The sequence below is a fragment of the Sturnus vulgaris genome, chromosome 14, assembly GCF_052056855.1.
Source record: "Sturnus vulgaris isolate bStuVul1 chromosome 14, bStuVul1.hap1, whole genome shotgun sequence".
NCBI classification, from domain to species: Eukaryota; Metazoa; Chordata; class Aves; order Passeriformes; family Sturnidae; genus Sturnus; species Sturnus vulgaris.
Window position 1 is genome coordinate 5,200,906 of NC_142256.1, and position 25,993 is coordinate 5,226,898.

At 38.7% G+C, this 25,993-nt stretch overlaps 2 protein-coding genes across 6 annotated transcripts; both read left to right on the forward strand.

Moving 5' to 3' along the window:
* The first annotated feature begins 285 nt into the window (after nt 1–285).
* HTATSF1 (HIV-1 Tat specific factor 1) lies at nt 286–15,039 on the forward strand. The gene is made up of 9 exons (XM_014884996.2): nt 286–589; nt 4,132–4,336; nt 4,649–4,696; nt 5,833–5,987; nt 7,002–7,165; nt 8,729–8,828; nt 9,335–9,424; nt 9,906–10,043; nt 10,415–15,039. Exons 1-9 carry the CDS (start codon nt 413–415, stop codon nt 10,694–10,696), a joined length of 1,359 nt encoding a protein of 452 aa, XP_014740482.1. The 5' UTR covers nt 286–412; the 3' UTR covers nt 10,697–15,039.
* A 146-nt stretch (nt 15,040–15,185) lies between these two features.
* VGLL1 (vestigial like family member 1) lies at nt 15,186–25,920 on the forward strand. 5 transcript variants are annotated; one of them, XM_014884997.2, is made up of 6 exons: nt 15,186–19,026; nt 19,145–19,208; nt 19,740–19,945; nt 20,584–21,000; nt 23,058–23,117; nt 23,746–25,920. In XM_014884997.2, exons 3-6 carry the CDS (start codon nt 19,759–19,761, stop codon nt 23,784–23,786), a joined length of 705 nt encoding a protein of 234 aa, XP_014740483.1. In that variant the 5' UTR covers nt 15,186–19,026; nt 19,145–19,208; nt 19,740–19,758; the 3' UTR covers nt 23,787–25,920. The 5 variants fall into 5 exon arrangements, with proteins under 5 accessions (XP_014740483.1, XP_088029166.1, XP_088029165.1 ...); XM_088173040.1 differs by adding an exon at nt 20,354 and having other exon boundaries at nt 15,186–19,968; XM_088173039.1 differs by having other exon boundaries at nt 15,186–19,208.
* Nucleotides 25,921–25,993: the final 73 nt, after the last annotated feature.

Genomic DNA, 25,993 nt, shown 5'->3' on the forward strand with positions numbered 1-25,993 from the left:
AGCCTGAGGGCGAACAGAAAGGGGGGGGGGGGGAACGGAAAGAGAAAAAGGGGTAGGGCCGCTGTGGCGACCGCCCCTGTCCCATGGCGGACCCACTGACCTCGGGGTCCGCCCACAAATGGGAAAACATGCCCGCTCCGCCCCCAGCAGGGAAGGCTCCCCTCCCTCCCTCCCTGCTCCCCATTGGCTCCGCCTCTCCCCGCGTGACCCACCACCGCTCGTCTCATTGGCTACAGCTCGGAGGAAAGGGGCGGGGCGGGCGGAAGGTACGGCGGCCCGTCGGGTGTTTCCGGTGTTGTGCGTGCCGGGGCCGGTCGCGGTGGCAGTGTAAGGTGCAGGGCGCTCCCGGCGGCGGCGGCGGCGGCGGCAGCAGCAGAAGCGCGGGTGCCCAAGGCCCAGTGAACGGGGCAGGATGAGCGGCGAGGACGGAAACGAGGAGTTCTACCGACAGTTGCAGCTCCAGCAGCAGTATGAGGCCAAACCAGCCGAGGGTGAAGGCGAGGGCGAGTCTGACCCCTTTACCTACGTGGACCCTGCGGACGGGGCTGCGTACGAGTGGGACCTGGAGAAGAAGGCCTGGTTTCCCAAGGTGGGTACGGGGGAGCCCCGAGGAAGGGGGAGAAGAAGGACCAGTTGATGCCGGATCTCGTCGGTAAGGAGGTGTCCGCATTCAGCCGCATCGTGTCTGCTGCGAGGTCTCAGCAGCACCAAAACACGCCTTTTTACAAAACCACGGTGTCGTCTCCGTCTTTGATCGGCTGCGCTGTTGTGAGGAGCTGTGCGTTGGCTATTCGCCTTGGCGGCGAATCTGCAGAGTTCCTCGGGCCTAGGGTGAAGTCACGGTTGTATTTGCAGATGTTGATCGGAGGTGCCTGGGATGTGTTTAGGTCTCTGTCACAGTAGCTGCGGTGATCTCTTTGTGGGCAGTGTAGAAATGATTTAGTATGTTACGAGGTCTAGATGAAAATAGAGTACTATTATGCCTCTTTTATTGTTATCTGCAAACTATATCTAATAAGAGATGTTATTCCATCTCCTAGTGTCTTAGAAGTGTACTTGAAAAATAAGTGTATTTGTCATAGTGGCATTCCAGGCATGGAAATACGTTAGCATTTCTAATTTTTTAAAAAAATTACTTAATGGTTTAAGTATGAAATACTATAACAACATGGCTCTTCAAGGGGAGAATGAACATAAATTTACTATGTTGAGCCAATCTACTGATCTGCGAGTGAAATAGTACTTTTGTTATCATATAGCAATGAATGAGGGCAATTATTTAATTTAATAGTAAGACATTTTATCGCATCGACTTGATGGATGTAATGTGCCAATTCCAGTTTGTGACTGAGAATTCATTGCAATTCAGAGAATGAGTGAGAGTGAAGCCTGTAGTGCCACGTTTGAACGTGTGTAACCTAGGAAGGTGTCTGTGGAGCAGATGGCTTATGGAGTGGTAAAAATGTGAAAAATCCAGACTCACAAAGTGGAGCAGTGGAGAAATGAGTATTCCTGGCTCCCTGTGGGCTGCTATATCAGTAATCACAGTACTTTGTCAAAGGGTTCTTCCTGTTTTGCTCCTCTTTATTCCCCTCCTTCTCGCCTCTGTTTGGAAAAGTATCTCTTGTCAGTTGCATTTGTCTTTCCTGAGTGCTTTTCTTATCTGTTCTGTCTTAGAGAGGAGATAACATTAAAGGTTGGACACCTTAAATAGGAGCAGAAAAGTTCATTAGTGAATATGATGTATAATAGAAGTTGTTGATGTATCCATGATCCATAATGCTGCACAAAGATTCTTTACCCAGCTGACTGCCATGGAGTTTTTCAGGTTACTTCTTCTGGCTGATGTTTACTAACAGAATTTTTTATCCAGATAAACTGAAGAGGCTGTTGTAACCAGAAGCTGTACTTCTTTCTCCATGGGCAGTAATGAAATTTTAATCTTCTTTTCTTGACAAAAGATGAAAATATTCTGACTCGTCTAAGTAATTGTTATCTACAGACTAGGGTTGCACTGCGGCTCTGCTTTGGGAATACAGTGTCTGCTGAATTTACACTAAAGCACATTTCAAAGAAGTGCAAAAAGTGAATTATATTATCTGCCAACATTCCCCAGAAAAAATGTGGAGACAATAAAATATTTAATAGAAGCAATTGTAACATCGTTTTTCATTTAATTATTTTTATTTCAATGGAATACCAACTTTTTTAGTGCTTCACAGATATACCACCAAATAACATGTGGAATTCTTCTGCTGCTTGTGTCATTTGCTGTGAAAATACAGCTGTTGGCTGTCATCTGCAAGCACAGGGTATCTGTTCTTGTTTTGGTTAATCTATTCTTTTCCATTTCAGTCGGACCAGCAGTTAATTACGCACTCATATGTCGTGTAGTAATGTCTTTCTTTTCCTATAAGCTTAATCACCCCAAACTGCATGACTGTGTAGGTAGGACTGATCTCTGTGATGTTCTCCACCAGAATTGGGTTGAAGTCCCCAGGAAGTAGTTCTATGACTACTTGTTTCTTGTGCCGTCATGGTATCACAGAAGTTCCAATAAAAGCCTATACACGTGTATAAGCTCCTCTGTGCTTGTAAAAGACCATTTTTAAGTGAAGTAGTGGTAATGGTTGTATGGTAGGATGATAGCGTTTTATGCAGAAAACATCTTTGTTACTGAGTGGCAAAATTTGGTAGTCCGTGGTAGATGATTTGCTAAGAATAAATGGAGGCTTACACAGGATGCAGTTCCCCAGAAGCTGAAAAAGAATCCTGTTGCAGGTTTAATTGCTAATTTACCAGTAGTTTCTCTGATGAAAATTAATAATGCTGTTCAGGAGCATGTATAGAAGCTTCTTAATACTGTGGAACTCATCAGCTGTGACACTGAGGATTTGCTAAGATGGCTAATGTCAAAGATAATGAACCTGATTAGTATGAGTAAGACCTGAAAGAGTCTTTTTTTTTTTCACTAAATGTTGTTGTACTTTGTCATGATGCTGTGTTATGTTATTCCTGTAAGAGCAGCCATTTGCATTTTTATTGAGGTATGTGGCAAATCTTGTTTAGCTTAAGAGCTATATTATGCTAACCTTTAAAGTTATGGGGCTCTGTAACTCCATCTTGCATTATTCCTGACAAGCCTGTTACTGTCAGTTTTGCATTTCTGATCTGTCCTAATGAAATTTTAGAGTTGAAACATCAAGCTTCAAATCACTATGGAAGATAGGAGATTACGTTTTCATTGCTGACACTTAAAATTGCTGTCTTACAATAGTTTAATGGCATTAAGTTTCATTCCCTTTTGAATACAGATGAAGCAAGTACAGCAAAGGTCAGAGTCAGATAAAATTTTGAAAGGTTAAGACTCAGTTTTGAGAAAAAATATTTCAGAGTGTACAACTTTAGAAAATACTTTATAATGCGGGGATGCTAACAGAGGTGGCTATGATGTATCTCTGCATGTGATTGCTAGTGGCTGGAAGTACTAGGTCTAAGTTGTGGGTTTTTTTCTTTTCTTTTGACCTCTAAAATATAGGCATTGGCCAATCTTATATTTTATCCAAATATAGTCTCTCTCTGCAAAAGAGCAAGCTAATTCTTTATCTATTTGTAGGGTATAAAGTAAAGACTATTGCCTTGGAAGCAATGTGTTAAAATAAATCTCTGATTAAGTACAGTATTTACTGCCTGTCAACACAAATATATGTCATCTCTGGAAATGATTCCATGAAAAGGCAGATCCTTGCGAATTTCAGTCATTCATCATCTGTGGATAAGTCACTTTATCACTTCACCACAGCCAGGAGTACTTGGTTTCTGTCCTTCAGGCAGATCCAATTCACATGGAAAGCAGAAAGTTCTGTGCAAAATGGCAGAACTTGTGAAATGTTTGCGTACAAACTACATATGCTGTATGAAATTTGTGTCTTGATCTAGTTCAGGTAATGCCTGAACTGATTGGTCTTGTTGTGTGTATGGCTTTGCAAAGATATTTTTAAAAGTTTGAAAATACTGTAATTTTCTATGTTGCCAGATTAGAAATTTATCGTCACCTAACTAACATTAAAATACACGCCTGAATTTATAGTTCTTTGAAAATTTATAATATTTTTCCTAATTTCTCTTCAGATAACAGAAGATTTCCTGGCGACCTATCATGCCAACTATGGCTTCCATGCAGATGAGACAGATACTTCATCTGCTTCTGGTACAGCCATTGAAAGTAAGCAACCAGTAAGTTCTAAGACACCAGGAACGCAACCATCAGCAAATGAGACAGGACAAAAACAAACAGATCCAAAACAAAAATCGGAAAAAAGGAAGCTAGAGCCAGGTAAGTGACAAAACACTTCCCTCTGTGCAGGCTGTGACCTGTATTGTACTGAGGGAAAACTGGCAGCTGATTTTCTTAATCTGGTACAGCAAAGGTAAGGTTGTGCTGGTAATTTGCAAAATGGTTCTAAAATTGTGCAATGCTTCATAAATATCCTCCTAAATCTGTATACAAAGAGGAAAAAAGCAAATGAAGGTATGTTCAGAGCTTCCCTGTGAGCAATCAAAAATTCTTATAAATCTGATGGAATGTAAACGTGTATGCTCCCATGTTTAATATATTAACATAACTGATTTAAACTCTTGTGTTTAGGGTGGTTTCATGTTGAAGAAGACAGAAACACAAATGTTTATGTGACAGGTAAGTAATAATGTTTATTTATCTACTTTGAGCTAAAGATGGTAAAAGAGACTCATATATGTCTCTAATATTATCTATTCAGTCTGTCACTTGCAAGCTAATTAATGTTATGTTCCTGACTGCATAATGTCTTTGTGACCTTTAAATTGTAGTTGTGGGGGAAAAAAGTAGAATGAACGTATTCCATGCTTCTCTCTGTTAAATGGGATATTCTGTGAGCTATGTCAGCCAAATCACTAATTTATTCTTTTATAAGAAAAACTATTTCTGTAGGCTTTTAAGGTATAGGATAATCACAAGTTTGTGATGAGATAGTGGACCAACTATACACATCACTTTATCTATAGTTTTCATTTGCTCTAATACATAATTATTAGGTAAGAAGGAGGAAACAGTAAAAAAATGTTGAGAATAGAGTGAGAAAGTAATGTGAAAGCTCAAATGAAATTACCTGTGCGCTTATTATGGTGTTTTCCCACCTCTTTTGGATGATGGGGGTACTATCTCTAGATGCATATACTTCGGTACACTTGGTGGTTGTGAGCAGTCACAGGAGTGCATGTACTTGCATTTTCAAAAATCTTTATGCAGGCCAAACTAGCATGAGACATCCACATAATTTTCTCATCTGTTTTGTTTTTTTTCTTATCCTCAATTCAGTGTTCAGATCTTAAAATCTTTATACATTATCAGTTACTCTTTTTATTAAATTTGTGAATGGAGAAGACAGTTGTCTGATTAGAGGTCGTGTTCTTATGAGGTTTTTTTTTTGTCTCTGATACCCAGAATGCAGTGGAACTTGAAGCTTGGGTAGGAGAGGTACATTTGCAGAGGCCTTTGTGTCCGCTGCAGTGTTATGATGTGTGTAACAATAAATCTCTAGGTATGTGTATTAGGGAGCACAGAGATCTTTTTGTGCATTACGCCTATTACAAAGTACAAGGATTTTCAAAATACTGGCATGAAGTAATGTTTAGAAGGTAATGCCCAGGGGCAGTGATTTCTTGCATTGTATGTAAAATGTCCTTTATTTTGATATCTTTTGTTTAGATAAACACTATGGGAAGATTTGTTCTAATGAGATTTTTTTTTTTAATAGCCCATATTTAAGCCTTTCTTATGATTTTATTTTGCAGGTTTACCTCCAGACATTACAAAAGATGAATTTGTGCAAGTCATGTCAAAATGTGGTATCATCATGCGAGATCCTCAGACAGAAGAACACAAGATCAAACTGTACAAAGATAAGGAAGGAAATCTTAAAGGAGATGGCCTCTGTTGTTATCTGAAGGTTAGTGGTGCACTGAAATGCAGTTTTCCATCCCTTTGAAGGCACATATGGCCGTTGTTTCAGAATCACATTCAGAAGATTTGTGAAAATCTAAAGCATAATTTGGAATATCAGCATCTGTTTTAAAGATTTACTCCAGAAATGCCCACTTACCTTATTTGTTTCCTCTTATGCATCCTCACCCTCTGCCTGGAAATGGCTGTAATACCTGCTGAACATGCTTCTACATGCTCTTGTCTTGGGTGCCAGAGATTTTGAGCTGAAATTGGAGGCTCCTCACCTTTGACTTTGAAAATATGCCACTATGTAACCAAGAATACGGATAGATCACCAGGAAGGAACATACTGTAGTCCTGTATTTACAGCTTTTAATTGAGAACTGGTGCAGTTCAGAACTCTGCTTTCATTCTTTATTAAGCTATAAAAGTTTAGACTGCAGTACTATTTCCTTATTTGTTTCACTTGTGAATCATTTGGAAAGATGGTGATTGCAAGTGCAGCTGGTTTTAGCTCTGCAAGAAGCACCAGGCATTACTAAATCAAATGGCTTGTAGTCTCTGCTGGTTTTGTAATTGTAGTAGTTGAGGCTGTTGAGTGCCCAAGAATAAATACTCTCTTCATTCTAGAGGACTTCTAGAAAAATATTGAAAGTTACTTAAGAGTCTCCTCTTGGAAAAGTGATACAAATTTTATAGTAAATCAGTCCCCTGAAACGTTCTTATTCTTGCTTTTAAGTTCATCAGTTTGCTTGGATATTGCAGTTTAGTGTCTGTGACATATTTGAATGAGTTATATGCAGCTGCTTTTGGAGGTATTAATCAATTACAACAGGAGTGAAGAAATACTTGGTTTTCAGCAAGAAAACAGTGCCAGCTATGTGTCAGAAGATGGCATTATGGTTTTCAGTGACAGGGACTTGATTCTTAGTACAGCATACTTAATGACATGTTATTGTAATACAGTTTGATTTCACCATGTGCTTTAAAGCTTGTGCTGTGTTTTATCTTCAAATAGAGGGAATCAGTTCAACTTGCTTTGAGGCTTCTGGATGAAGCAGAAATCCGAGGCTATAAATTGCACGTGGAAGTTGCAAAGTTCCAACTGAAGGGGGAGTATGATGCAAGCAAAAAGAAGAAGAAATGTAAAGACTACAAGAAGAAGTTGTCGCAACAGCAGAAGTTTGTATTTTTTATTTCAGTAAAATACTGCTTGAATTCTAAGTGCTGTTAGCAAAGTGATGCTTGCTTTCAAATGCAATTCTAAGTTTTGCAGAAGTTAAAGTCTTGTCTGACAGTGCAACAGCTTAACTATTGCACGTTTGAAGGGGAGTAACTCCTAGATTAAGTGTTGATATAATGAACTTATTTGTGATTCACACACTAAACCAATACATAGGGAGCAATGGTGCCTTCAGATGCAGAAGAAGATATTACAACGCTGGGGAAATCAAAAACTCTCTTCCTCTTCAGTGGATAAGAGTGTGCAAGTTGTTTCACAATTTTTGGGCTTACTGCTGGAAGGTCATAACGCTCTTGCTGCTCACATATATTTAGTGCTATGCTGCAGTAGTTGCAAAGGGCAAGAAATGCTGGCTGCCACAGGAACAAATACTAAAATATCACTGTAGATGGCCCCAGACATCTCTCTCTGCTATAAAATATACTGGGTTTTGAGTTGTTTCATTGCTTTTGTCACTTCAAAATTGTTCTTCTGCGTTTTGGATCTAAGAAGATGCAGATTAAAGAAGAAAAAAGTTTGAATATTTTTGATATTTCAGTGAAAGCAACATTCCACTAAGCATTGTAAATAGTAATGCAGAAGTGTTTTCCCATCGTTAAGGGGAGCAAAGGCTACTTGATATCTTATTGATTAAGGCCAGAAGTATATCTGCCCCAAAGATACACTGACAGCAGCTGTATGAAAATTATGAAATTTCTTTTGACAGCAATTTGTGTGAATAGAAGGACTGGGTTCCTTTTGAGTTTAAGAGCATAATTTACTGGTATAGCTACTCTCATTGGAAATCCTAGTTTTCTTCAGCTAAAGTAGCAGATACAAGAAGAAACTTAAGATTTCCCCACCTCAGTGTATGATCTTGAGATTTAAAAGTGTAAGTAAATGTGTGGGTTTTTTTGTAGTAGGATATGAAGTAGGCATTTCTACGAGAAGTAAGATTTGCTGTGAGAAGGCAAAGTCCTAGAACAGATGTGCTCGGTTACATGACTAGCTTATGTTAGTGGCTCTACACTGGGGAACAAAATGCATCTTGTACTAATGCCTGTGTAAGAGTCAAGGTGTTCTTGCATGTTCTTTTAAATAAAAACAGTTATGTTTTACCTAGGGGAATAGTGGTTCTTTTTTACAGAACAAGTTAGGAAAAAATGGTGAAATGCTGACGCTTTAATTGCACTTGGAAACAGCTGGTTCCTTTATCTGAGTTGATATTAGGAATGAATTAATATGTCGTAAATATTTTCTCAGTGTTTTAAAAAAATACTTTGAAGAATTATTTGTATTTCCTCTCTGAGCCTTTAAGTACCTTAAAACCTCAAATGCTTTGCAGCAGTAGTAAACCTGGGTAATTACTGTGTTTTTTAGAAGAATAACTTGACTCTTTGTGTCAAAATACGTGTTAATATAGTGCAAGAAATGCCAAATTAATTATTTTTTTTCCAACAAATACTTGTAGAAACTGAAGAGAGCCGCAACAATATCTTCTTACTGTTGCTTCATTTCATTAGACAGCTGGATTGGAGGCCAGAGAAGAAAGATGGGGCAACTCGAATGCGGCACGAACGCATCGTTATTATCAGGAATATGTTTCACCCCAAGGACTTTGAGGTAGGACGATGCAGTTTACTTCTGTAGATTGTGCTGTTACAAGTTAGCATGTCTGAACTTCCTGCCATACAAATTGTAGTAAAAATCTAGGGCAGATGAAAACAAAATTAAACTCGCTGTTTGGGAAGGGTGTTCTCCTGTGCCAAAACATCTGCTTTAAATTAATTCATCTCTCTCCAAAAGCAAGAATAAAAGTATTGGTAAGAATGTATTTTTCAAGTCAGGGTTTTTCACTGTCTGGAAAACCTGTATGTCTGACAAAATTCCTTTCTGGGATGGAAAGAGGAGTAGGCAACAGTAATGGTTGGTGGAGAAATGAGCACAAAATAGCTTCACTAACAAGTAGTATTTATTAAAATAAGAGCTCTCTGCCAGCTCCCAGGTGGCTTTGAAAATGCAGCATGACAGCACTTAATTTATAGACTTAAAACCGATTGATGGAGCAAATATAAAGCTGAGAGAAATGAGCACTTGTGTTTAATTAAAGCTGTGTAATTGCTTTGTAGGAGGACCCTTTAGTGCTAAATGAGATAAGAGAAGATCTTCGGACAGAGTGTGAAAAGTTTGGTCAAGTAAAGAAGGTTCTCATATTTGATGTAGGTATTTTTATATGTTGTGTTGGCAGAATTGATGTAATGTGCAAAGATGCAAAACATTTAGGCTGCTTTAAATGAGTGGAGCATTCATTTGGGTGTGTTTACTTCATGGAAACTTGACTTAATCTTTTGGTACTTTAAAGCTTTTGGAACTTACTGTCTAAGCACCTGTCTACTTCAGCCTACCGAAAGGCAAACTAATCTTCCCAGGAGCTTGGATACATGTTACAAGTTTAAAAGTGTGTGGGTACATTATTTGTAGCTAAGCTAGCTAAGTATTTTTTGTTTTCTGTGTTCAAAAGTTGTATTCTGTGTGCCAATAAAACAACGTATGGAAAATTGAAAACTGAACTTTTCAAACATGATTATGTATGATCAGAATGGAGCTATATCCTGATTGATTTTATGAGACAATATAAAGGGTATTGGAATGAATGCATCATTTAGAATATTATTAAATGCAACTTGCCTGTCCTTGCAGAGACACCCTGATGGCGTCGCTTCTGTGTCATTTAAAGAAGCAACAGAAGCTGATCTGTGCAAGCTGACTCTAAATGGAAGGTGGTTTGGTGGCCGTCAGCTCAGTGCTGAAACATGGGATGGTGTAACAGATTATCAGGTAACCTTTCATGGTTCTGTTTTACCATATATATCTTCCAAACAGTAAATCTGCTTGAATTCTAGGAGTGCTTGGCATTCCTGTCCCCATACCCTTCCCCTACCCATGCCTTCATTATCTTGCTTCTCTTCAAAAGCTGTACAGTGTCTCCAAAAATCATTCTCCATTATTCAATTTAGCAAAAAATTAGAGGACCTGTTTGAGTACTGAAAGTGTCAGGCTAGAGGATTAGCCACTGGATGTACAGATCTTTAGTTCACAGTCAGCATTGAGATATTTCTGTAACATAAATATTTGTTTAATTTTATCTGTGTAAATGCTCATTTTGACAAGTATGACTCTGTAATGATGCGTATAAACTTCTTTAACAGGTGGAGGAGACTGCAAGAGAAAGGGAAGAAAGGCTCAAGGTGTGGGAGTCATTTTTAGGGGATCCTGATGCCAAGGAGCAGCTAACTACATCTGATTTGGATTCTGCATCAAGTAGTTTTAAACTGCCTAAAGGGAAACCTCCAGAGGTTAATGACACACCTAAGGAGGATGCAAATGATGAAGCTCATAAGAGGGAGAATAATGGTGAGGATATTAATGAAGATGGAGCTCCATCCACAGACAGCAGCCTTGCAGGCAGTGATGATGAAGCTGATATATAACATCTTTAATGCTTTATAAAAGCATGATTTTTAGGGTGATGTTTGAGTGTATCCCTTCAGGATGACTGCAGACAATATTCAGACGAATATAGGTATATTAGAATGTCATCAACTGTGTGCTTTGAAGTTTTCATTAAAAGCAGTATTTAATGAGGTTCTAAAAGTTTGTATTAATTGGCTGTTGAGGTTAAGTAACTCAAGTTGCCTAGAACGCAGTACAACTCATCAGGCTTCTTTTGTTCTAACTACGCTTGTCAGTGTTTCATCGTGTGAGTGTGAAATATGTTCCAACCCTCAAGTTTATGTAACTATATGTAACTTACGTAATGCAAAGCTTTTTCAAGATTTGTGGATTGTACTGTTAATTTTCCTGAGCCCCTGGAACTTGGTATTTCAATAATTTGTGTCTTGGTATATTGGATCATTTTATGGAACAGGTGCTCTGATCCATATAGGATGAATGTATTGGATGTGTTGCTATGTATTAGGTAGCAGATGAAGACTAGTATCAGGTCACAGGCTTAAAGAAAGTGGCATACAGTGTTGCCATAGCAACCCTAAGGCAGACTGAGTGAAGAGAGGTTATTAAATCACAGCATTCAACAAATTAATTTTTCCTTCCCCTGTTTAGACCCTTTCTTCTGTTGATGTTGGATAGAGGCTGGAATTACATCAAGGAGACTAGAAATGCATGAACACACATATTCTAGGCCGTAATTACATTGGTTTTACACTCTGATGGTCTATATGCAGTAGGTATCAAAATAGGCTTTTGATTTCTGTGGTGGCTTAATTAGTTCTTGCTTTAATATTAGAGTAAGGGTCATTCATTAACTTTGTTGACATGATGAATGTGAGTTTTCCTCGATGTTTTAGTTTAGCTCTCTGTGTCCTCTTCACAGGGGAGGATCTTCCATATTTCATAAAATTTAAATGCTTTTGGCAGCTCAAACTGCAGTTTGTTGTGCAAAAGTTAGAATACTTTAAAATGCTTTCAAATAACGCTTTTACATGGAAAAATCAAATGCTAGTCCTCTTCAAAATATTTCCAAATGGGAGGACCTAGAAGATATTCTAACTTATTAATGGCAGGTTTTCAAAAATAGCTGGGGGGAGCTGTTTTGGGCATAGTCATTCTTAATTTAGAATTCCACTGCTTTGATAAGTAAGGATAGAAGAACATGGATTTCGGCACTAAACAACTAAAAATTCGTAGCGTGCTGTTCATATGGATGATCACCAGTACACGTTTGCAAGGAGGATCCTTTGAATTTCTTTAATTCATCTTGGGTTGCAAGAAACTATAGATGCTGATTCCTGTGTTTCCTTCCTGAGGTACTCAGAATACTCTGAAAATGTTATTTTAAATCTTGTGCTTTGAGTTTACCATACAGATTTTTTCCTGAATTCTATATAGTTGTCTAAGTTTATTTTATTGGAGTTTTTTTAATATATAGTCAATATGTGTGGGTGGCTATGCCAACAAGAGCATCTAAGTTATCACTGGACATTGTGGTTATAAGTTATATAAATTTTGTATTATATATAAATTTGTCACAATGTGTCATCTCTCGTGACAAAAATAGCTCTCATATTTGGATTCAGGGGTTAAAAGTCTGAGGGCTCATAATAAGCTGATATGACGCATTTTGAGTTGCATTATAAAGAAGAGATGTAGCTCTTACCAGCTGAAAAAAAGTCCATTTTCTCATCTTTCCAAGTGTGTGGATTGTGTGTTTCAGCAAAGCAGGTGTTTGAAGAATTCAGGGTATCTGGAACACTGCCTGGTTAGTAGCTGCATGTAGTGGTATATTCAGATACGTTTCTGGGTTGTGTTGGTTCTGCCTCCGTTATTTTTATTGGTAAGAAGCACCACAGACTTTTGAGAGCTGGAAGTGTTTGCATGTGAGGAGTGTAGTTTAGTGTGGTGAGTATTGCCTTCAGTTCTCCTTTTTTTCTTCCAGCTTCTAGACTCCAGGCTTTAGATCTCTCACTCTTGTGTTTTGTTTACTTTTTTTTAAGGGAGCCCAGTTGTTTAACAATACATAGTTAAGTCACTTGTTTTACAGTGGAATTACAGCTGATGTAGGGAAACTTGTGGAAGTATATAAAAAACTTGTAAAGTTCTATGAAGCCTAATCATGGTATTGGATATGGAAAACAAGGTTAGTATTACTGTTTGAAATAAGACTTTGAAAAATAAGGAATTGTGTGTGCAGTGAACCTTCCTCTCTCCAATTGATGTGCAAATTTGACTGGCTTGCTGCAGAAATTCAATGTGCTCTTAGTCCTTTCACCTTCTCCTTTAGACTTCACACTGAAGTAGTGCACTACAACAAAGACTGAGACCAAATGCTTTACTGGCTTTCCTATTAACTAAGATTCTTAAGAAGTAAAAGCTCTTTTTCCATGCAAATATGTTCTCAAGTGTGGCATTATACTCCAACATGTATTTTCCTTTTGTCTACCTCCATTTTCCCCAGTAAAATGTAAAAATATATTTTTATAAACTATTCATTGAGTTATTGAGGCATTTAGTAGTCCAAGGAAAAGTTAATGCAGCTGTGACTCTTTTCAGCAGATTTTCATTAAAACCAAATTCTTTAGATGTTTTCCTTTTTGAAATTATTTATGAAATTATCTTGAATTAATTAAATTTTTATAAATCAGTCTGAACAGAAATAAAAAAAAATTGCAGAAGTTAAAATTGGTATTTTGAAGTATGATTATGAAATTCTTGTAGTATAGAGCAGTAGTGTTTAATAAGAAATTTTAACAAATCTGAAGAAGCTGAGTTGCTTTTTAAACTTACATACTTTTCTTGCTGATCAGCATCATACATAAATTGGTAAGAAATTAAAACCCTAAAGGAATTTTCACTATATTTTTTTCTTTAATTAAAAGTGTTTTCTAATTACTTTTCTTGCTTATTAGAGGTGACAAAAACTTTTTTGCTCAGTTTCTAAGGTTTTCTTTAGGTTCCATTCAAGAGTTCCAGTATACTACATGTTCCTTCATACCTCTGCTTTTGGTGAGAGGTTTATTTTAAGAGAGTCTGTCTCCTTTCCTCTGTATATGATGAAATTAATAACAAGCAGCATGCTGAAACAATTTGTGGATAATTATTTGTGCTCAGTTTTGAACTAGAGAAATAGTTGTTTCTACCAATATTCAGTGGAGCAAAGTGGATGTAAACCAAATTAAATACAATATGACAGAGTATGAATTGATCCTTCAGCATAATTTGGCAGAATCACTTTCTGAACCATCCAAAATAATTGCTTAGCTTCAGGATAAATCGGTAGTTTGGTTTAGAATCAAATGCTGTTCAGTGGTTTGGTGGGAAGGAATTTTTATGGAGTTGCAGGGATTCACCAGAGATGATGTAGCTGGAGGAGCATGGCCAGGATAGACACTTGGAAACAAAAAGACTCAAAAGGCTTTTTAGAAGGTTTTCTCTTTCTTCGCTGGTTCTTGAATGTTCATGTACAGATGTAAAGAGAGAATTCGTTTCATTTTGCATCAAAATGTTTATCTGTTTCTCCTGCTGGCTTTTTAAGGTTTTTTTAAAATTGAATTTCAGTCCCTCGTACATCTTGGGTTTTGTGTAAGGATTGCAATTCACTTAAAATTTTTAGTATGTTAAGTGCAGTGCATTTTAGCTAAAACATGTCCTAGACATTATTCAGTTGAGGTTAATCTATTGACAATTACAAATAATTAGCTTAATTCACTTAAGAAAACTTGAAGGTGTTGGATGCTTCATAGAAACCCAAACTTGCCTTTCATGAATATTCATACCCTGAATTCTTGAACCCGAACCAAACCAAATTTGGGAAAAAAAACATTCTTATAGATTTTATTTGGATTTTAAATTCTTTTTTTTTTCTATTTTTGCATTTCAGGAACCATACTGCAGTATGGTAAATTAATCCTGGGACTTGTGTATTTGTGTTGATTTGACTTGTGTATATTGTAGTGCTCATTATAGCTTGATGTCTTACTGTCAGGATACTCTGGAAGTTCTGTAAAATATTTATAGAATTATGAAACCTTTTGCAGCAAACTGGTTTTTTGCTCATTCTGTAATATGAAAGTATATTGTTAGATTAAACTTTTCAGTAAGTAGACTTGGAATTTTTTCTGACAGGTGATTTTGTTTCAATAAATTAATCATTTTCAGTTATCCTTTAGTAAAACAACATTGCAAAGCAAATGGTATTTGATTAATGTCTAGACTTGTGGCAGCATCTGAGAATACCCTTTGTTTGTCTTTAATTTGTTTCTTAAAGGGGTTGTGTTTTATACTACCTTTTTAATAAACAAACTCATGAACAGTACAAGTCTTTGCTGATTAGTTTTAAGGTAACATATTTGTCTTTTTTTCCTCAGTAAAGGATACCGTAGCATTTGGTACATAGGGGCTACAGTTTATAAGCCACATGTGTTAAGGTGCCAGAGCTTCCAGTTGTACCCAAGTTGCTGGAACTCTAAGTGGGATATGGTGTTTGTTCCCTATTTATGGGTTAGGTCTCAGCCTTCTTTCTGGCTTGGGGTGTCAATGGACCAGCATGGAGAGAAAAGGAGCAGGAGGGATCACTGCAGACACCATAGTTAAAATTGAGATTGGGAAGATGTTTTTAATAAGGACAAGTAGAATTTTAATTTTTATTCTCCAAGGTTTTTTTAAATTCTTTTTTCTTCAACGCTTTGGTGCTTTGACTGCTTCAAAAGCACTGGAAATCAGTCATTCAATTCCTGTACTGAAGAATAGGGATTATAATCCCACTTTACCTTGTAGTTCTTTGTAGGAGCTTTAAACTGATGACATCTTAGGAGAGCTTTAACTGTCAGCATGAGAGGAAAATCTCAAATAAGGTCTTGAAAAGCTTTAGCAGAGGAAATCTCTGCCATATGAGATAGTTTAGAAAAAGGAGTCAGAGCGATGGAGATGTTGAGGGCTCTTGCCCTGCTGGTGGACTGGAATCCAGTCTGTCACAATGAAAAGGTGTTTACGCAAACTGTGTGTCAATAAAGGACTGAGCGCCGTCACGGGAACTCTCCCAGCCAGGTAGTTAAGTTGTTCTGGGAAGGGCAGAGGGCGGATTCAAATGTATTTAGGCAGAGGGAATTGGATTGTGCTCTCCAGCTTTCCGGGTGAGTAAACAAACTCCTAAAATACTCTATAAAAGACATAATGTTACCTGCTTGGTGACCAGCTTCCCAGTGTGTTTTTTCCAGCTGAGACTGGCAAGTTTGACCCTGTTTCAGCATTTCTGGAATGGCTGCAATTTGCTAATTTTGGTAAATTCGTTACAAAAACCCCCAAACTCGTTCTGTAAGGGCTGTAGCAGGAAAAATAAACTTTTTTTTTTCTGTAGTTATTAAAACAGATCCAGCAAAGAAAAATGAGAAAATGGATGATCCAGTTTTTCTGGGTTGGAAACAGGTCATCTTTTTCTCATAGGTCATTGTAGTTATCAACTTAAGAGTCAATATTCAATAATATGGCACAGGAAAAGTCCCTTATCCTGGGCAAGTTCGGTTCTCTGCCATAACTTGTTTATCATCTTAGTCCAAACTTTTCCAAAGTCCACAGTGTCTTCTTTATTGTGTGCACATTGTCAGTAAAAAAAAAAAAAACCAAACAAACCTAAACCTACTTACAATCCTATTTTCCTCATTCCTGAAACCTCCTAACCTGGTTGACTTGTTGGAGTGCATTTCATGCATTCTTAGCAGATAGGCTGAAGGAAACGCCTCATTCAGCGCAGCTGGAGGCTAGAAAGTGTGGGGAGTTCATGAGCAAGGCTGTCTTCTGCTGCAGTTGCTGCAGTGCATTCAGAGCTGCCCAGGCCCAGTGAGGATCCCAACCTGCTGGACACAACATGAGTGTCCCACATCTGGAAAATCTGACTGGTGTGACAGTGAGTTAAGGTAGGATAATTCTCTGACTTCCTCAAATGTTCCCTTATTTGAGAAATAACTTTATGAGAGAGAATGCCTGCTTGTTAAATTGTGGCTTAATACTTGGGTAGTGGGATTTTTTTGTTGGTGTTTTTAAAACTGGTTTGAGCTACATGAAATCAAGAATGAAGAGTTCCCTGTTGGATGCTCCAGTGGTGGGAAATCAATACTGCTGGCAAGGGTGGGGAATGTGAAAAATTTCGTAAGGTATTAGCTCTTGTGGTGAGCTGTCAACAGCCACCAGTCAGCCTGTGTTGACCACGGGTCCTTGTCCACCTGAAGGAGAAATAACTTGGACAAATACTTGCACTATTTTGCCATTATTAACCCATTCTAAGAGGAATGTGATATGAGCTGAGTCCATTTCATCCTGAGCTCCACTTCTACTCTATTTTGACAATGGTTTGTGGCAGACACAAGTTGGAAGGATTTCTGCCTTTTGCAGGCTTTCTGCTGGATGTTGGAATAATAGGAAGTTCAGGTAATGAAGACTACAGTGTTCCAAATTTAGGTCCTGTCTCCTGGGACGTTAGAATCCTTATGCCTGTATGATCACTTAGAGGACTGAGATGTAACCTAGGGTCCTTTGGCTACTTGTTGGAAAGTGCAAGAAATTTTTAAGGGAATCAGTGGAAAAAGAGATAGATGATCTTCATTTCTTGAAAATATATTATTTTTCCAGCAATTTAACTGGTCACAATCACACAAGCTACTGCACACAAACAGTGCTAAAGGAGCTGAGAATTAATGTCCGGATCTAGTTAAGCATGTTAATAAGGTGGTACAAAGACATAATAGCTTGTAACTGAGTGAAGAACAGGAAAAGTGATCCTCTGGGCCAGCACTAATGCTTTCTAAATTGTATGTTCATGTGTAGTGCTGGAGCAGAGTAAGAAAAGCTGCTTTGCTTCTTGCTGTTGAGATGACTTCTTGTCCAACCTCAGACCATCTGGTTGCCCATGTCTTTGCCAAGATTCACTCCTCTGGTAGGAATTTTCAATGGCAAGTGTTGGCCCCCTGGCTGAGCAATTGTAAAGTTCCTTAACCCAAATAGCGGAAGGATTTCTAAAACAAGACTGGGAAAAAACAGTGTCTCTTCCTGTGCTTGAAGTCCTTCCAGTTGTGTGGCTGGGTTGTGCTAGTTCCTGCTTCCCCTCGTGGGCCTTGGGAAGGTACCTGTAAATTGGGAGGAAATGTTTCTTTAAGTTTTCCATGTCTGGGAAAGCTGGGTCAGTTTTGAATTTGTGAAAGATTGCATTCTGAATCAGATAGTGTGACCTTGCAGTCCTGTTCCCACTGCTGTGTTTAGGTGAATCTAGGAGGATGGGGTAAAGCAATAAAAATTCTAAAATAAGGACTAAGGAGCCCTTGAGTTTGGACATGAGTTGGCAGTTGGTGACAGGAGATTAGGGCTGGCTGAGCAAGTGACCATGAGTCAGGGAGAATCGAAGAGACCACATGATGGTGGGAGATGGAAGTAACAAGCAAAACTAAACATGGAAGCAGATAATAAACATGGACAAGAAGTTTGTAGTTGAAGGCTTAAGCATTAGAATGGGGACAGATTGTGGCTTGACAACCTTAATCCTCATATTTCTTAATATCTGGATACTTGTCTTGCAGCCTGAGCCGTTTTTTTCATGCGTAAGAAAATTCTGAGAAACCATTTGAAGGTAGTTTTCACAGGCACTTCAGAGTATCCTTTGAGACACAGATGAGTGCAATGTTTATTAGGAAGCTTCTGAGGATTGGGGAATGTATGACTAGGTGAGAAATCAGATAAATGTGTTGAACTAGGTAGGTTAAGCAGTTCTGTGTATTGCAGAGTTAGTTGGATGGAAACACATATCTAATGATTCGTGAGGTTTTGTACAGTACAACTGGCTGTTGGCCAAATGTTGCCCTGATCTCTGAGAAATAACTGCCTTCCTTTTGCTGTCAAGGTAAATCAATTATACTATGTAGTGTCATGGGCTGACAATGAGACTGGAAAATTGAACAGAAACGGAAAGCATTTCACTGCATCTGTAGCCTGAGCCATGCTAAATATGATTTTGATTAGAGCAGGACTTGTGAGCTTTGGCTGGGAACTTATTCCCTTGTGGCCAGAAACTGTTACAAATGCATGAAAATGATGCTTCTCTGGGAGAAGCAGTGACATTCCTTGTCCTACTCTTACTGTATCTGTCAGCAGAACTTTTTAAACAGAACAAAAAGGAGTGTTAGTCTTCTGTTGACTTCATGCAAACCATTTTTAGTGACGTTCCTGCCTTAAACCTGTAAATTCTGTTTGACTCACAGTGTGTGTTTTAGCAGTCTTGCTTCAAAATTTTAAGCAGCTGGCAGACCCACCATGTTCCTAGGTAAGTTGTTTCAAACAAGAAAAGGTAATTCCTTTTGTTGTTGTTTTGGGTTTTTTTTACTTGAATTTGCCATGATTTGAATTTCCAATAATTTAATCTGAATGTCTTTTTCTAACAGGTGTAGCAACTAATTACTCTTAGAAGTATTTCTGTTTTGGAGATCTGTGTTCAGAGGGATTAAGGTACTTCAGACTTGACCTTGTCTAAAATTTTTTTTCAGGTCTAATGTAGTATAGTGGGGTTTGGGGTTTTTTACACCCTGTCATTATGGGTTTTTTGAACAACACGAAAACCTAAATTGGATGAAGCATTTTGAGAAGTTCACCCTGAATTTCACTCAGGGATAGTGCCACCTCTGAATTAATTTCTTAAGTGTTTCAGTTCTTCCAGAGAGTACATTTGCACAGTACTAGGTCATAAGTCCAGACTTACAAAGTCGGGGTGAGAAATGAAAGCTGATGGGTAGATGTGCCCATTCTGCCCAAGTATTTAATTTTAGAATTATCTAATGAAGAAATGGGTAAAGAACAGGTGCATGGAAAAAGCAGAATAACAGAGAATCTAATTCTACTAATAAGTGTTCTTCTGGCCCCTACCAATTTTGGGAGGAAGCTGGGCCCACCACTCACTAAGCACTTGAAGTTGAATATTGTCTCTTTGACCTGTCTGGTTTTTTGGTTTGTGTTTTTTGGGATTTTTGGTTTTTTATGCAGGAACTGTTGGTCACTGAAAATGGAGGAAACAAGGAAGCTTTTCCCAAAGCCAAGTAAAAGCAAAGAGCCTGTGAAAACAGAATGGGGATCTCAGAGTGTGGTGTTCACCTATTTCCAAGGGGACATTAACAGCATGGTAGATCAACATTTTTCTAGAGCTCTCGGCAATGCCAAGAACCCGCAAGATCTGAGCAAAAAGCACAAGGGTGAGACGGTTGTCCTGAAAAACGTTGAGTTCCTTTCCATTTGTGAGCCTGGTGTTGGATGGGAGTGACTGGCTTTCACTAAGGAATTTAACATCCATTGATCTTAAATTTGGAACTGTGTGCAAACCAAAAGCAAAAAAATATTTATATACTTGTAAAACCCTGGGTTATGTAGCTGGAACTTCCTGGGTAAATCCTTGTGATTGCTGGAGTGATTCCCAAGCTTTTCCATGAGCCTGTTGGCAAGACCAGGTCATCATTTTCCAGCCAAGTGTCCCCATCACCTCTGGATGCAATAAGTGCATTATGACTCAAGCTGTCATCTTCACAAAAATAAATTTGTCTAAGATTTCAGCTGTCAAAAACCTCCCTAAGTTGGTGGTTGTGTAGTACACGTTTAATACTTAGGGTTAGTAGGGTTAATACTTAGTAGCAACATTGATGGTAGTGGTTTAAACTGCTTTCACTATGAATTTGTGGTTGATTTTTAAGATAAGCAGCACTAAAGTGATTATATAGTTCTTTAAAAACGGATATGCACTCTGGTAGCATTCCCTTAGAAGTCCGCTGGAATTTACCTTGGGGAAAAAATTAAGAATTGATGAGAATTCAGATGCTTTTTTTCTTCTCTTTTAAAGTAGACAGCATGTCTCCCCATCAGTGGAATTTTTCTTCACATTGCTACAAACCATATCCATCATCTTCAACAAGCATGGCAAATTGTGCTCTGAATTTTTCTGCTGCTAGTGTGGTAGGCCAGTGCCAGCCATCATCTCTGCGAAGTCGTCCAGCTCAACCTGCAGAGTTATGGCCCTTCCCTCCAACTGGGACTCCCAGTGTCACTGGTTCTGTGTATCCTCACACCCTCCCTGACCTGCATGCAGCTGATGATCTGATCTCTGACAGGAAATACAGTTCTCTTCTTGGCCTTCTACAACAGGAAAGGTGCTTAACATCCATGCAAGAATGCACCATGAAGCAACACTCAAGTTCTGCTTGTATGACTGGACCTGCGAGGTTACAAAATATGAGTCAAAGTTCAACTCCTGGGGAAGGTAAGAAAATACTATCTCTTCATTCTTTGATGACATTTGATGTGAAGTGACAGAATAATAGTGACAGAATAATACCATCTGTTCCTAAGCCTTTCAAGCTGGATCCAACTTCCAGCAAACTCCCAGAAATCTTTTACAGTAGATAACCCTGATATGTACTGTAGTACTTGGGATCAAGTAGCCATATAGTATGGGTTAACCAAAAAAAGTGCATTGCCTGCTCACATAATATTTCACCTTCTGGCTTACATTGGGGGGACATTTTAAGCGTTATAAGCATTATTCATAGTGCTATCACACTTCTCTTAATTATCCATGGGTATTAGGTGTGGCGTGTACCAGATGCTCCCTCATTGGAACCAGCAAGGGGTGGCCAGGAAAGATCCCTGAGCAGCCTCTCTTACTATGCAGGCTCTTAATTATGTTGGATGGGAAACTACAGCCCTTACTGTCATTAACAGAGGTTTTTCTCCCTCCCAGTCTCTGTCTGTAGCTGGAATGATGAGGGTAAGGGGCTGGTGGACCAGCCTTGCATCATCTCCTGGCTAAGAGACCCCTGCCATGAGGGACTTCTGCCCTGCCTGCCAAAATCTATGTCTGCTCCCTGCAGATTTCCCAGAGCGAACGTAATTCACACAGTGATGATTGTTTATGATCCACGATTACTAGGAATCTCAGTCCTAGGTACTGCCAGCACACAGCAGAAAGACGCCTGAAGTTCATTTCTGTCCCCACAGTGTCTAGATCTGCTGGATAAAATTGTTGTCTTGTGAGTAATTCTGCCTTTGAGAAGCTCTCTGGGGTCAGGCTTCCTGACCAAATTGCTGATGCCTGTTGGAGTACATCTGCATTGCTGCTCCTGGGCATTCCCCAGTCAGGCAGCTTGCCACTGGCCTCCAAGAAAAAGGGTTGTGAAATTGTTTAGGGGGTCAACTGGAAAAATACAGTGCATCCTACCTGGTGCTTCTAAACAAAAAAGATCGGGCACATGAAGAAGCAATCCTGAGGCTTTGGTTTTGAAAAATAAGCAGCTGTAAAATACCTCCTGGTTACCCAGTTTTGAAACTGCATCAGCAGGAATTTGGCAGAATGTGGGCTAAAGACTGCCTGCAGATACAAACAGGAGTTTTTCTACAGTTCCTCTCTTGAGGCTACAACAGAGCTATGTTGTTCTGAGGACCCTGACTGTAGGTGTTTTGCTAACTTATTACTGCCATGTTAAAGGGAGAGTGTCTATGTCTTCAGCTGCAATGCAAACTTTTTGGTCATGGTATATGAGCAGACGTTTTGTGTATGTGTTTCATAGGCACTCACCCTAGCTTTTGTGTAGGTAGTGAATGAGAGTTTATTTACTTTAAAGACACTGTGTGAACTGGGATCTCATTTAAAAATAAGGTAAGGTACCCTCTTCCCCCAAGGGGGGCAATGAGAGCCTAGCAAGGCTTGGGAGCCCCAGGAACGGACTCCTTCAGAAAAAGAGCTATTTCATAAAATTAGTCTTGTGTTGATAACCAGGAAGCACTGCCAACAACAGTGGACTTTTTTCCCCAAAAATTCAGAAAGAAAATGAGTGAGGAAAAAATTGAAAAGAAAATTAAACAGCTCAGTATTCCCCAGCCATTACCAATGAAAGTCTTTTCTTTCAGGATGTATATAGGGCCTTTCTGAATATTTGGTAGCCTCTAAACACCACACATGTAACACCATCCTTGTGATTATCAAACAGCCCAAAAAGGATCGATAAGAAAGGCAGGTTCATGTTCACAGGGAGACTTGGGCAAATCCCTAGGATGTGTGCATTTAGTTTGGCTGTAGGAGTCCTTGTTTCCTGGCTCTATCTGTTAAATACATTTCTCCTTGCTCTGTGTCATGTTTAAGAACAGCTGATGTTTATATTTATGGAAGTGTATGTTGCTGTGCCAGACAGCACAGAGCTCCTCAGCACCTGTGCTATAGGCTGGGCTGCAAAAGCACAAGGTTTCTTTAGTAACTACTGTCTACTTTTAGCTGTGTTGAATCTCTGCTCATCCTCAGTATTTTTAACTTTTTCTTTTAAGAGAGGAAAGCAAGCTCTTACCAAGGCTCAGAAAATCCCAGTGTAAGCCATGCCACTGCAGGTGAGTAAAGAAACCAATAGGTTTAGAGCAAATCAGGTAGCAGCCTTGCTTATGCATGTAGTATAAGGATGCATGCTTGTTTGCTTGTATATTTGAAAAGCTTGTTTTTCTCTGATAGAATCACCACCTCCATAACTACATTAACAAAGAAGAAGAAAAATACTACATTATATTAAAATGAAATACAGGATTTTTTTTTTTGACCCATCTACCCTTAGTTTTTGTGCCTTTACCATCAGGCTGCCATTTCACAATGCCTGTTTTGCAGCAGCTGTCCAAGTTGCAGATCCCAGAAAGATAAAGACCCTTGCTTTGTACTGCAAGCACTCATGTGATAGCACTGCTGCAGTTTGCACCAACAAACCCACCATACTGCTGGATGCGTTGTCCTAGGAAATTATTCCCAAAGCATTCAGGTTTTCATATTTTTATTAGTCTCTTGATATTGGTCATACCCCATGTTGGTTCTTTGTGCAGTGTTTTGGGGATACTTTGAATGAGTCATTCTGGTTATTCTAGTAAGGGCTCTTTTGCACCAGACCCAAAGGTGCAATTTTGTTTGCATAACATATTAAGAGATTGCAAGGACTGTGCTGTTTGACTGTCTTGATGCTGCTGTGCCTTTCAGGTATTCAGATTCATGACAGAAGACGAGATTTGTACTTCTAGCAACTGAATGTTTCTACTGTGTTCTGAAAGAGAAAGTTATTTCTGTGAACTTTTATTATTTGCAACTGTGAATCAAGAAGAAATGAACTGCAGCTCTCCTATGTTTTTTTCTTTCAGCTGGAAGAATACATGTATTATTTACTGTTTGGGGAATGACAAAATAACCCTTTTCTAATAATTTCTAATGTTTGTGGTATTAACCTGGCAGTATATTTGTTGTGGCAATACATTGTCTATTTAAGGCTTTTCATGTAGCCCTCTTGAAAGGACTCCTGCACTTTTTAATCTTTCAGTGTTTATTAATTTACCACCTTCACAATTCTTAACAATGCAGCTGATAACCCCTGAGTGCAGGGATGCAGTTAGCATACATTCAATGCTGCAGCTTCTTAACTTGATTTGATAACTTCATATTGTTTAAAATAGTCTTAGGCCACTGGCAAGAGATGTCAACCTCAGGTCAGCAAAGCACATTATCGTATTTATGTTTCAAAAGTGCAGCAATTTGTGACCATACTTAAAATTCCTAGGGATACTCTTCAGAAGTTATATATTTATGCCTGAAGGCTCTGTTTTACCCTCTCACTAATGTACAATCATCATCTAGAAAGCAGTGAATTCACAGTAACTCTGAGAGAAACCCAGATTCTCACTGGATGCAATTAAAATACCATTCAGCAAAAAGCTGCAGGTAGGAGTGTTCTATTTTCCCTCTCTGCAGGTGCAAAAGATTCTTTTTGTAAATAAGCTCTGTGGGTTTCTTTTTTTCCTTCTCCGTTGGTTATACATTAATATAATGTAATGAAGCATGATTAGCTTTTTCTGACAGCTCTATGCCGATGCTGAAGGTAATTTGACCTCTGAGATCACAGAGCTTGTGATTTTATAGAACAAATCCTGAGCTGATATAAATGGTTGTTGTACCAGATCTCCCTGCTACCACTGCTCCAGTTATAACACTTTATGTAATTTTATAAATAATATGACTTTAGCAACATTAGATGTTTATGGTACGAATTTACAAAGTAACATTTTAGAAAGAATTCCTTTTTTGATTTTATAAATTTGCTCTAGCAGTTACATGTTCTACATCAATCTGAGATCACAAGGAGAACTGTTTTAACTAAACTGATAAAAGATATACCACTATCCTGTCTCCTTATAGATGAGCACTGAAAAAAACCCCACTCCTTTTTAATATTTCTAAAAAAATGATTTTCTTTTCTTTTAAATTAAAGAATACTTCTCCAAGTAGTTTTCTTTTGTTATCCCAAGTCACTTAATTTTCTGATTTTTTTTTTTTAACTCTACATGGTAATATAATCTGACTTCTCTATGGGCCAAAGCAAGGATTTCCAACCTGCATTCTGTACACCTGTTTTACTGACATGGGCTATAATTCTAGTGAATTATGATTATATTGCTTCGAAATATTGAAATATGTTTTCCTCCCTCTTCCTCCCTTCCATCCCTTCCAAAGGAAAATGCTTATATAATTCCTCTGCAAGGTCTGAGAAGATAGTCTATTTAAATGCTCTTAAATGTAGTGCTTCCCTGAGCAATTTGTTTTATAGCTGGGAATATTTAAGACGACTTATAAAGCCCTTCGTTCTGGTGAATCAGCCACGTGTGGGGGGAAAAACACCTTGTTTTTAAATGGATGTCCCTTGTTGCAAGAACATGAGGCAGCAGTGGCTCTACCTTGACAGGGTCATGCTGTGAGCCATTGCTGCAGGTTTGTATCCTCATTGTCCATCTGTCTGGCAGACCTGGGGAAAGGGAACAAGTGTCCAAGTAGCCCAAAGGTCCCCGGATCCCTTGCCAGTGCAGGCTCCACACCAGGTAAACAGGTGCTTACTCTCTTCCCTGGATTGTAGAGGAATGAGAATGGAATAGAGGACTGAGGCACAGAGGTGCTGCTTCTCTGGCATTTTGTCTTATACCCCCACAGCACCATACACCTGAGTATGCTTGGGTTTATGGCATCTCACTGCTCTTCTGCAATAAACATAGTTAACCCATTGCTACAATTTGCCTTTAATGATTGAATGTAATAGAGTTTTGAACATTTCACAGCAGTTTTCTACACCAGGTAGGCTTTTCTTTATGCATGTATTAAAACAATATAGATACACATATATGTCCTCTAGAATATTGTTTGTCTGGAGTGAAGTGTTTCTTGCTCTCCAGCCCAGGCTGTTGCTGTG